At 43.6% G+C, this 12772-nt stretch overlaps 1 protein-coding gene across 2 annotated transcripts in view; it reads left to right on the forward strand.

Annotated features, from left to right (window-relative positions):
* LOC130482733 (ligand-dependent nuclear receptor corepressor-like protein) overlaps positions 1-12772 on the forward strand; it is a 69664-nt gene that overhangs the window by 38717 nt on the left and 18175 nt on the right. For both annotated transcript variants that reach the window (XM_056855571.1, XM_056855572.1), the window contains exon 5: positions 7862-8116. In XM_056855571.1, coding sequence (XP_056711549.1) covers positions 7862-8116 — 255 coding nt within the window. The remainder of the gene's footprint in view (positions 1-7861; positions 8117-12772) is intronic.

The raw sequence follows: 12772 nt of genomic DNA on the forward strand, positions 1-12772 counted from the left end.
ACCTTGGCGTCAAGGAGGGAGGGCTCATGAGACACTTCCTCTCATGTGTAACCTATCTGGGTTCCTGCCTGTCTCACCCATGGGGTCATTCAGCTCTATTTAGAATACTTAATCTGGATGGCATAGGCTTGGAAGATTTTATACTCTCCCTCAGATTCGAAGGCGGATCTGACAAGGAGTTGTGTTATGCGAAACCAATATGGTATACATTTGGCTTCTTTTTATAGCCAAGCTTTTCCCTAGAAGGTGGGAAATCTACATAAAGCTCAAAAGAGGATGCTGGATTCCTCTTACAGTATCCCTCACCTAGTTGATGGTTGCTGGGACACTTCTATCTTAATTTGGGTCAGGTTCCCATTTTTTTCCGGGGGTTGCTGGGGCTGCCCACTTTGTCTCTGGGCAGGAGCACTGCATCTCCCATTAAGAACACTTTTCAGTGTTAGGGCCGTAATTAGCCTAAGCAAATTATGTACACTGATAAGTCTTGTACATATTGTGTTTATCCAGCATCAGGGGAGACTTCCCCAACTCACAGGGTGTTTGACTCCCCAAGGACTTTTCATACAGAGACAAACAGGTGGCATGACTACAGGATAATAAATGCTAACTCCTGGGTAGATTTATGCTAAATGCTGAATGGTGCTCTTAACCATCCAAGGCACTGGGTTCCCTCCATATTGAGTTCATTGCAGCTGAGATCTCTATATTGCAATGCAAATAAACCCCTTTGTTTAGGAACACGCAAATTTTAATCTATGTATTTTTATCTTGGATAAAGGAAAATGCTGATAAGGGACCCCGACTGGACCTCAGACTCCTTAATATGGATCCACAGGTGCCCACATTTCAGGATACTTCCCTTTTCAGATGTCCTTCCTCAGTTGCCTGGGAGCCTTTTTGGTTGTAGTCCTGTATCTAAGGACAATTATCTTAATTGTATGTTACAGGCTTGTTGCACTTGCTTTCCTGCTGTCAGCAGGTGGTGCTGTTGATCCGTAATTGGATTATTGGCTATTGGACAATTCATTTTACCAGTCCTGCAGGTTTGCCTGTCTCTAACCTCGTCAGCCCTATGTGTCCTTGGATTTGTGTAATCCCAATTGCTCCCTACTCAAAGAATAGCATTCTTTTCGCTATTTTGAATGTTTTTTCTTTGAGCCCTTAACAACTCAAGGGCCCATGGTTTTTCTGTCCCTTTAGCTGCACGATTTATGTTCAAGTGTAGATCAGTTCTTAAAAGGAATATTTTTGATCACCATTGTTACTGGTCTATATACCTAGAGGCTTCAAAATAAAATAAAATTAAAATTAAAAGACAAAAACAAGACCGACAACTAATGGGTTTCAGCTTGGTTCTGAGACTGGGGAATACTCCTGTGTGTATTGTGGAACATCAGTCTAAGAACATTAGACCTCTGGTACCCGAATTTACAAAACAAGGGTTTTCAAGAGGACATTAAATAACATACCTTACCAAAGGCAAACAAACGAACAAATAAATATACATGTTCCAGTCATCGTCCCCTACTACAGTTGGTTTTATTGCATATCTCTTTGGTTCCTGCTCCTTCCCAGAGTAGTGGTACAGATCCTGTCTGACAGGGCAACTATGCTAATACCACCTGAAGACATAGTCTTCCTATATCCAGAACTGTGCTGTGTTCTCTCCAGTACTAAGGTTCTCACAAGCACTTGTGCAAGGGTGTTTACCTGAATGTTTTCCTTCATGAAATCACATTATTCTTCTGGAAGTCAGGACAATCCAGTACCATTTTGTATCTTTTTTCAGCCCCGGCTATGAGTGTATATAGCATGGCAATGTAAATATCTATAGCATGAGGGAGAGTTCCCTGTCCTGCTGTCCCAGGTTTTTCCGGTTGCGGCAAAGGACCTAACAGCGCAACGTTTCCTTCCTGGACGTCCAGGTGGTGGGAGAAGTCTACTCTCTCAGATTTCCCAAGCTGGCAGGTTTCATCAACCCACAAGTAATCCCTCACTCTATGTTCCCTGCTTTCCCTTTTTAAGGGAATGGGTTTTTCCCAGGTAGAGTCCTATTATCTCAAGTGCTGATGCAATATGTCCCTGCTTCCTACAGAACACTGGCTGCCATGGGGCATTCGGGGAGATTTTCCAGTTTCACTGGTCACATTTATTTTGATGCTGCATTTTTGTTCCCTGGCTTCACAGACTCAGGACACCAGTGATGCTCATAGGTCCCTTTTGGCCACAATGTTTTGTGTTCCCAATCTGTAGATTACTTTTGAGGGGGATTTGGGGTACTTTCTCAAGAAGACTAGCTGATCAGGGTATAGCCCCTTCCTTCTCTGCCACAATGTCGCTTCACTACAGTGGGTGGCGTGGTCATCTCAACCATCGATCGGGACCTACCTAGAGTCACAAGGTTGTTAACAGTATTATGCATACCGCACAGATGGTCATCTTATGCTGCCAAGTGGGCTCAGTTTGTTGCATGATCAGGGTCAGACGATTTGCAACCTCTTACTTCATCTTTATATGGGGTGTGTCATTACTCATTAAATGATACTAGCCTGGCTGTTATTCCCGTCAAGCACATCTGGTGGTCATCTCAGCCCTCTGTTTCCTGATTAATTCTTATTCAATATTTGCAACACCAGTTTGCTAATGGTTTGAGGGCCTTGGCTAATCTATTTTTTCCCCCCTACGCTAATGCCCTTATTATTCTTTGCATTATGCTTTAAACCTTTTGTATAATGGCACCGTCTAACCTGTTTTTCTTTTATCCACTAAGGTGCTGTTTTTGGTTGCTGTCATTTAACCTGTTTAACTTATTGGTCTGTGATCACTTTCCATCAGGTTACCTAGATTGAAGTTCGACCTTGGGTAAGGTCCCGTTGCCGAACCTGTTTTCTTCTAAATCCTCAGTCGCTGAGCAATCTCTTCATGCAATCAAATGCCTGAAGACCATGTCCTTCAGGTTCCATGCAGCACATAAACAACCTATTGGTCTAGTGCATGGAAGGCTGAACCAGCAGCTTCTTTGCAGCACATAAACAACCTATTGGTCTAGTGCATGGAAGGCTGAACCAGCAGCTTCTTTGGAAACTGTTTCCCTATGGGTGGACACTACAAAACTTTGTGCTTATAGCAATGCTGAACTATGCTGTCCACTCCATATGGAGGCCTTTTGCAACAGGGCTCATGTCTCTTTCGCTGTTTTCCTTGCCATGACAGATTTCTGAGGCATCTCTAAAGTGGCAACCTGGTCCTTCAATCCACATACCTCTGGCATTGGCCTGTAGATGTGGTCTCCAGGGAGGAAACAGCTGTTTGGGAGAGTTGTCTTTTAATTAGGTGACAAGCCCACACCCGCCTCCATGGCAGGTGAGCTTGCTATTCTCCCATGCGGGACTTCACAGAAGCCACGAAGATGAAAAACAGAGTTGCACTTACCTGTAACTGTTGTTCATCGAGTGGTCTTCTGTGCAGGCACGCATCCCTCCCTCCTTTCCCCGCTGTGGGCTACTGCTTGGTGGCTATGGTGGTCTTCCATGGCGGCGAAGGGAGAACTGAGGGGGGAGCGCCCCTCCTCCCTTCGTCACATGACCGTTGGGCGGGAAGCCGGCTTGCTCTCAGCCTGGAACGGAGGGGAGGGGGAGCGCTCCAGACGTTCTGAAGCTCCTAAAAGCTTTCTAGTCAGTTCTCCGCGGCTGGCCTGCGCAAGCGCAGTCCCCATGCATGCCTGCACAGAAGACCACTCGATGAACAACAGTTACAGGTAAGTGCAACTCTGTTTTTCTTGCATAATCAGATAAAGTTCTTGGTTTCCTGGAGTGCTCAGAGGACTGTCTGGGATAAGTGCCCCAACATTTGGTTTTCTTCCAAAAAAATGAAAATGTCTTTCATAATTGAATAGTATAAAAATAATAATGTTGGAATCAAATCCACAAGGAAAGGGCCACAAACAAGTATTAAGGGCATCTTTTCATAGATCTTCCTAAAAATTCATTTGAAGTTTCCCATCTGATGTAAGTTTTCCACATATATCCTTGCATGCAAATGTTTCAAGATACTTCTGTGAAGCAAAACAGAAGCAGCCATGGGATACTCATGCTCTGCTCCAAGGTATGGGAGCATACCTGTTATCAGTGTAATTCATATATGAAACATGTACAATCCTTGGCCCAGCACTTCTTAGGAAACAGGTGGCCACTATGGAACTTTCTATCAACTGTATGTGATATATCAGCAGTGTTTCTTGGAGGGCAAGGGACAGAGTTACAGTCACCTATGCTTCTGTAACTTCTACAGTTGACTACTACAATGCTGTGGAGTTGCTCTTGACAATAATTCAAAAACTGCAGCATTCTTTGCCTCTAGAATGGGAAAGTGGTACTATGCACAACCAGTGCTGCATTACTACAAGTCCTCCCTAGTTATTTATTTAGAACTTTTGATGCTGCTTGAGGTGGTTTTCAAGTAAAATATGGTAAGAACACCAACAAATAAAAATTAGTTACAATTATTATTAAATTATTAAAGAATATTAAAATAATCAGGCAAAACATTATCCCAGTACTAGTTTTCAGGGGTTTTAAAGCTCTGCCTGGAAATAGTCATCTCTTCAATTGTAGCCAACAAGATTTGGAACATCTTCCTGAAAATCCGTTACTGTTCCTCCCTGTTGAACTTCTGGGAAAAGGTGCAAGGACCAAACAATTTGGCATTCAGAAGGGAAAGAACAGGCTATCAGTGTCACGTTTGTTGTTTAATAGGTGCTGAATTAAGGTTCTTTAATGGGGAGATGTAAGTCAGGGGAGGGGCTGTGGCTTAGTGGTAGAGCATCTGCTTGGCATTCAGAAGGTCCTAAGTTCAATCCCCGGCATCTCCAGTTAAACCGACTAGCAAGTAGGTGATGTGAAAGTTGCCTCAAATGGCAGGATAAAAGTATCTGGCTAGCATGCTCAGATAGGAAGATTGATTCTGAATATATGGATTTTTTGCCATTATATGCAACCCCATTTGAATTTGGAATTTTCTCTTACATTTCAAGTTAGAGACGCAGGTGTTACCCAAGGCATTTAACTGACATGATCCTCACAATTAGAAGATTGTATATGTTAGTTTATATTACACTGCTTTAACTCTAGTGCAGCATTTTGAGTGGCTTGTTCCTAATTTTAATGCATTCAGAGAACTACAGAGTTCATCAACTAGATCCTTGCTGGTTTCGCCTTTCCTTTTGCATCTTCATGCAGTATATCTTACACCTTTCACAAAGGACCCCTTACCCTTAATAGCAGTTTGTCAGTGGACTCAAGGGGCTACAACATAAAAAGAGTTGGCCAATAATTTGTTTTGCAAACTCCACTCACTGTTGTCTGTATTCAAGCGAATGGCATGTGTGTGTTTGTAAAGTGCCATCAAGTCGCAGCCGACTTACGGCAACCCAGCAGGGTTTTCAAGGCAAGAGACTAAAAGAGGTGGTTTGCCATTACCTTCCTCTGCATAAAGACCCTGGTATTCCTTGGTCTCCCATCCAAGTACTAACCAGGACCAACCTTGCTTAGCTTCTGAGATCTGATGAGGTCAGGCTAGCCTTGGCCATCCAGATCAGGACAGTGAATGGCGTAGTTCATACATAATACCAAACTCTGGTATGTCACTAATAGAATGAACTCGGGGGGTGCACTTTGTCCACCTTCCTCTCTCCTTTGTGCACAGCACAGAAATTAATCATTTCATGTTACAAACAGTGTCATGATTTTTGACCTCTTAACATCAACTGTGTTAATAAAGTAAGCAATTGAAATGGTGTCATTGAAACATCTTCCTGTATGAGACATATAAATACTAATAAATTCTTCAATTATTACAAATTTTAATTAGGTATCCAAGTGACTTATTTTGTATTTGGAAGTCTAGGTGGACTGTTTTATTTACCCATTTCAATATGTTGCAAAATACTTCGTCGGCAACTTTGGCAGAACATCTAACACAAACTTTGACACTGGGATGGATCCTGGCCTCCAGATGGCCTTCCTCCAACCTAAGTGGCTCACTTAAGTTGGAGGAAGCCTCTTTAGGTTGTAGGAGGGTGTCAGGCCTGCTTTTTACTGCTCTCAGCAGCCTGTCAGATTGAGAATGTTTTGGTTTCGGTTCTACCAGGTGCCTCTCAAGGTCGAGCCTGCTAACTGTTGAATTTCTGTTCCAGCACTATCTTCCGTGGGAACGGCTTCTCGTTAGGAGGGGGGTTGCCATGACTCGTTGTGACTAATGCTTTTTTATATAGGTTTTGTATCGTGCTATCAGTTCCCATTCGTGCCAAATTTACCTGTTAGCTCTGTATATCTGTAGGTTTTTTAATAAATCAACTCTCTCTTGGACTCCTCGTCTGTGGATGTTGTTTGTGGGATTACCACGGGGACAAGTGCTTATATTTTAAAATGTAAGCACTTGTCCCCATGGTAATCCCACAAACAACATCCACAGACGAGGAGTCCAAGAGAGAGCTGATTTATTAGAAAACCTACAGGTATACAGAGCTAACAGGTAAATTTGGCACGAATGGGAACTGGTAGCACAGTACAGAACCTATATGGGAAAGCATTAGTCACAACGAGTCATGGCAACCCCCCTCCTAACGAGGAGCCATTCCCACTGGACATAGCGCTGGAACAGGAATTCAACAGTTAGCAGGCTCGACCTTGAGAGGCACCTGGTGGAACCGAAACCAAAACATTCTCAGTCTTACAGGCTGCTGAGAGCAGTAGAAAGCAGGCCTGACAGAGGGCTTCAAACTTGAGCCAAGAGGAAAGATTGTATATAAAGATTCTAATTAATAAATGAATAAACTTTGCTCAGTGAAATGATAGAATACGGGTAGGATCCACCCCGCTTTGAGGTACTGTCTACTTCCTATTGTAGCAAAATGTTGGTTCTTAGTACTGTTTGTATTTTATGTTTACTACTTAAATACAAGGGATGGGGGTCTACAGATAATTCCGTTCCCTTGCACATGGATTCCTATGATGTGCACCATGATGAGTGTACTTTCTGGAATATATGTGTCACATTTTTACATGTTTGCGTTACAGTCTTAGTGATGTGTGTGTTACAATGAGCGATGTTTGTGTGTTACAATCATAATCAACTTCTTTTATAGCATAAAGATTTTATCTCAGACTTAATTTGCATTGTGCTTGATCAATAGAACGCTCTCAAAACTTCGTACAGCTAACAAACTGAATCTCCATTTCACATGTTTTTTTGTGCTTATGGTTAGGTTCCAATTAAGTGAGGGGCTGTGGCTCACTGGGTAGAGGACTGGTTTTCCATGTAGAAGGTGTTGGATTCGGTATCTCAACTTGTTGGGAAAGTTGTTTCTCTATAATAAATTTTGTGCTGGATCCAACTTCCTGTGTTAAGGTAGTAATATCATTAGATCCAGTGGAAAGGAACCATGGGGGATATGCTTTGGAAATGTATGTGCAATTGAGGCCTTTCCATGCTGTTTTTGGTGCCAGTATTTCCTCTAGAAAAGCAGAATACTCTTTCATACACACTGTGGTCTGAGTCTTTGGCACTGGAGGTGCTGTAGTGAAACTTGTGGAGAAATCTTTGACTACGTATACATTTATACTCTGTTTTTTGGGTCCTTAATTTCTTTAAAGCAGTACTCAAAGTAAATATTGAATTAGTAGTATTTCAATAAGGGAGATGTATTGAGCAGATTGACAAGTTCATAAAATATGCCACTGACAAGTTCATAAAATATGCCACTGAACTATTGAGTTTTGTTGCAGAAAGAAAAGGTTAACAAAATACACTTGGTACATGTATTCTAACTCATTTATGTTGTGTTTGTTTTCCCCCTCTCTAGATCTTCCTCAGAACTGTGATCCTAACATTCCCTTAGTTGCTCAGGAATTAATGAAAAAGATGATCCGTCAATTTGCAATTGAATACATTTCAAAAAGTAGTAAAATGCAAGAAAATAGAAACGGTTCATCATATGAAACAAGTCTGATACGTAAAGGTATCCAAATGAACCAAACGGAAAATTCACTTCAGGAAGAACAGGATAGCCCTCTAGACCTCACTGTGAATCGAACACAAGAGCAGGATACTCAGCCAGGTAAATCTTTTGTTGTTCTTTGTTTGATGTGATTGGAAATGAACATAGGATCCATTATATATCTGAAAGTCATTCTGAATCCATTTTAAATTACCTGTATTTATACAAAAATAATAATTTGTAGTAGAGCAGGGCTGCAGTCCGAAGAATACTTTCCTTGGAGTAAGCCTGTTGAGTAAAATATGACTTCTTCTTCAGATTGCTCCCTAAGTCTGTAGCTTCGAAAGATGGATGTTTCATCCCAAAGATCACACAGATCTTTTTATGCATTCCTGCCCTATTCTTGTCAAAATATAGGAATGATGTATCCATTGCTTTGCTGGTGCACATTGCAATGAATATTTGAAATTAATAAGTAATACCTTAGGACATGGTAACTCAGTTGTGTACATCAGAGTTTCTGTGTTTATAAGCAGTAAGTGGATCAGGGCAATTCGTAGTAGAGACGATTATTTATTTATTTAGAACCCTTTAATGCTGCCTTTCCACTCTGAGTACACAAGACAGTGAACATAAAACATCAAAGCATTTAAACAAAATACAGTTAAAAATGTAAAACTCAATTCAAAATGCATAAACAAGCGACACTAGAAGGAGAGCTAATAACTGTTATTGGGGGTATGCCAGAAGAAACAAAAAGACACTGATAGTGGGAAACAGATGGATCTCCCTGGGAAGGAAGTGCCAAAGTTTTGGTGCCACAATGCAGAAACCCTTTGTTAGGTCGCTGCCCGTCTAGCTTCAGATGGCAGGGCATTACTGGATTACTGGAGTGAGCAGGTATGTTCAAATGGGAGAAGACAGTATGTTGGCTCACCAGCTGAAGCCACTGAAAGGCACCCCTGGCCACCGCTGCCACCTGTTTATCCAACAGGAGGTCTGAGACCAGGAACACCCCCAATTTATGAACTTGCTCTTTTAAGAGGAGTGTAACCCCATCCAAAACAGGAGATAACCTTTTATCCTGGTCAAACCTCCCCCCCCCCCCCACCACCAGTAGCACCTCCATTCTTTTAGGATTAAGTTTCAGCTTGTTAGCCTTCATCCTTTCCAAATCTGCCTCCAGGGATCTGCTGGTAGAATGAGATAGAGCTGAGTGGCTTGTGCATATTGGTGGCAACTCAGCCCAATCTCTGGATGACCTCTCCCAGCTTCTTTACGTAGATGGAACCTTGTGGAACCCCATAGGCCAAGGGGCAGAGCAGTAATCCCCCAGTATCACACTCCAAAGCTTACCCTCGAGATAAGACTGGAACCACCACAGAACAGTGCTTCCCAGTTCCAAACGGTGATCTAGAAGGATACCATGATTGCTGATATCAAAAGTCTTGGAGAGGTCTAGGAGAATTAAGAGTTGCACTCCCCATGTCCATCTCCTGTTGCAGATAATCAATCCACCAGGGTGACCAAGGTTGTTTCAGTCCCAATAACCAGGTATGAAACCAGATTGGAAAGGGTTTAAACAATCTGCTTAATTCAGGAATCTCTGAAGTTGGCCAGCCGCCAGTCGTTCAATCTCCTTGCTCAAGAATGGTACATTTGAGACTGGATGGTAGTTATTCAACTCTCCTGGATCCATAGTAGGTTTCTTTAGGAGTGGATGCACCACTGCCTGCTACAAGGGTCTCCTGGGCCCAGTCTGCCAGCTTCTCCCCCCCAGCAGATTTAAGCAGCCAAAAGGAGAAAGGGTCATACAAACAGGTGGTAGGTCTCAAACTTTTGAGAATCCTATCCACATCCTCAAGCTGACAGATATCCCACACAACTGGACAAATGGCACCCTGGGATCATCCAATACTGTTGCTGTTAGTGTAGAGTCGAAGCCTAAATGGATGTGAGAGATTTTATCTGCAAAGTACTTAGCAAAATGATCACAGCAGGCTGCAGAGCTGTCCACCTCCTCCTGTTGGCCAGAACCCAATAGGCTCCTGACCACCCAAAAGAGTTCATGGTTGTCATGGAGACCATGAAATCCTAAGCCACTCCCAACAAGGTAGCCGTGGCATAGTTGCTGAAGTCCCCCAAGACAACTAACCTAGGAGTCCTCAAAGCCATGTCCCAGACCACCTCCACAAGCTCAGGCAGGGAAACTGTTGGGCAGTGGAATGGGTGGTACACCAACAGAATCCCAGTCCTGTCTCTCACTCCCGCCACTAATTACACTCTCAAACCCAGCAGAGTCCTGGACAGGACATTGAGCCAAGGGGATAAAATCCCAATAGACTACAGCAACACCACCTCCCCAGTCACCAGGCCTATGCTGATGCATCACTGAGTAATCTGGGGGGATAGTTGGGAAAGGTTAATACCTCTCCACTCCCCCAACCAGCTCTCAGTGATACATGCCAGGTCAGCTGTCTAATCTAGAAATAAATTGTGGACGGTTCCCACTCTACCTTTAACTGACCTGGCATTTTAAAGTAAGATATTAAAGCCCAGCAGCATGTTGATTTGGTCACCGGCATCACCCCAAATGGAAGAACTAGAAGGAGAAATAGCACACAAATGTCTGTTGTCCCTTCCCCTTGCCTGGCCTGCGCTGTTCTCCCAACCCAAATCTCCCTCTACCCCACAGCGTATTGATCGTGGCACTATCCTCCTCCCCATGCGGGCCTCTCCAGACACATCTCTAACCAGCACACGAGACAAGACAAACAAACAATTTACGGACAACAGTCCAGATATCAGCTCTTACCTGGTTCTGGACAGGATATAAACACAGAGACAACCAGTTTTCACATGGTATAAAACAAACAACATCTCTTGGATTAGAGCCTAGGGGAAGGAAGCAGCTTAGGGGAGAGATTCCTATGCATATCCTCCCTGATACAGTAGAAGATAAGCACTGACTGACTCCTTTCTGTTGTTTCTGGTGGTCTTAGGAGCCCAAGGAACTGCTGCAGTGGTAGTGTTGAAACCACAACATCAGGTTCTGATATAGGCCTTGCCTGTGCAGCTGGCTGGCTACACTCCTCTTATGTTGCAGAGCCCCTCTTACGTTGCAGAGCCCTGTGGCGCAGAGTGGTAAGCTGCAGTACTGCAATCCAAGCTCTGCTCACGACCTGAGTTCAATCCCAACTGAAGTTGGTTTCAGGTAGCCGGCTCGAGGTTGACTCAGCCTTCTATTCTTCCGAGGTCAGTTAAATGAGTACCCAGCTTGCTGGGGATAAAGGGAAGATGACAGGGGAAGGCACTGGCAAACCACCCCGCAAACAAAGTCTGCCTAGGAAACGTCGGGATGTGACGTCACCCCATGGGTCAGGAATGACCCGGTGCTTGCACAGGGGACCTTTACCTTTACCTTTTTTTACCTTACGTTGCAGAGCATTTGCTGATAGGTATTTGGAAAGTACCGCTTGGAGCACACAACTGAACAGTAGAAAGGCATCATAATAATATTTATATTTATATTCTGCCCTCCCCCACAAAGGTGTGCTCAGGGCGGATCACAACAAAGGTAAAATGCAAATAACCATCACATTAAAAACATAATCATAATCTAATAGTAACACCAAATAACACTCCTCAATATAAAACAATAATATATTAAGACAAATCAACAAATAATGGGCTGGGGGGCTGGGAAGAGCCTGGAGAAGGCAGATGGGCTGGAGGGGGTTTCAGGACCTAGACCAGTCAATGGAATGTCATAGATAAAAAGAAATAAGCCATCACTGTCCTCAACTGTAGGCCTTATGCAACTGAGAAAGATCTGTCAGGGCCTGGGTCTCCTTAGACAGAGAGTACCACCAGGCAGGGGATAGTCGGATGATCTTTGGGCCAGGGATCACTAGGAGATTGTCCAAAATAGAGCACAAGGCTGTCTGGGGGGTTTACTAGAAGAGGTGGACCCTGCAAATATGAAGATCCCAGACTGTTTAGGGCTTTGAATATAAGCAAAAATACCTTGAACCTGATCCAGAATTTGATTGGAAGCCAATGCAGTTGGTGGAGCACAACTTGAATATGTGCCCTCCATGGAGTTCCCCTTAGGGTCTGCACAGCTGCATTCTGGACTAATTGTAATTTCCGGAGCAGCCTCAAGGGTAGCCCTGCGTAGAGCAATTTACAGTAGTCCAATCTGGAGGTTACTGTTACATAGGTCACTGTGGCTAGGTCACGGTGAGACAGATAGGGCATAAGCTGCCAAGCCTGGGGGAGGTAAAAAAAAGCCGACCTGGCAACATTGGTGACCTGGCTCTCCAAAGAAAGAGAAGCCTCCAGGATCACCCCCAGGCTCTGGATGGAGGCGGATGGTATTAGTTGCACTCCGTCAAAAGTCAGCAATAAATTAGCCTGATCCACCACAGGACCTCCATCTTTGATGGATTTAACCAAAATGATTAGGGGACTAGAGCAACTGCCCTATGAGAAGCCCAGCAACACTTAGGGCTGTTTAGCTTGGAAAGAAGGCGGCTGAGGGGAGACATGATAGAGGTCTATAAAATTATGCATGGTTTGGAGAGAGTGGACAGGGAGACATTTTTCTCCCTCTCCCATAATACTAGAACGCGGGGTCATCTGCTGAAGCTGGAGGGTGAGAGATTCAAAACAGATAAAAGGAAGTCTTTTTTCACAAAAAGCATAGTTAAATTGTGGAACTCCCTGCCCCAAAATGTGGTGATGGCTGACAACTTGGAAGGCTTTAAGAGGGGA

Source organism: Euleptes europaea, chromosome 9, assembly GCF_029931775.1.
Source record: "Euleptes europaea isolate rEulEur1 chromosome 9, rEulEur1.hap1, whole genome shotgun sequence".
In the NCBI taxonomy this organism is placed as follows: domain Eukaryota; kingdom Metazoa; phylum Chordata; class Lepidosauria; order Squamata; family Sphaerodactylidae; genus Euleptes; species Euleptes europaea.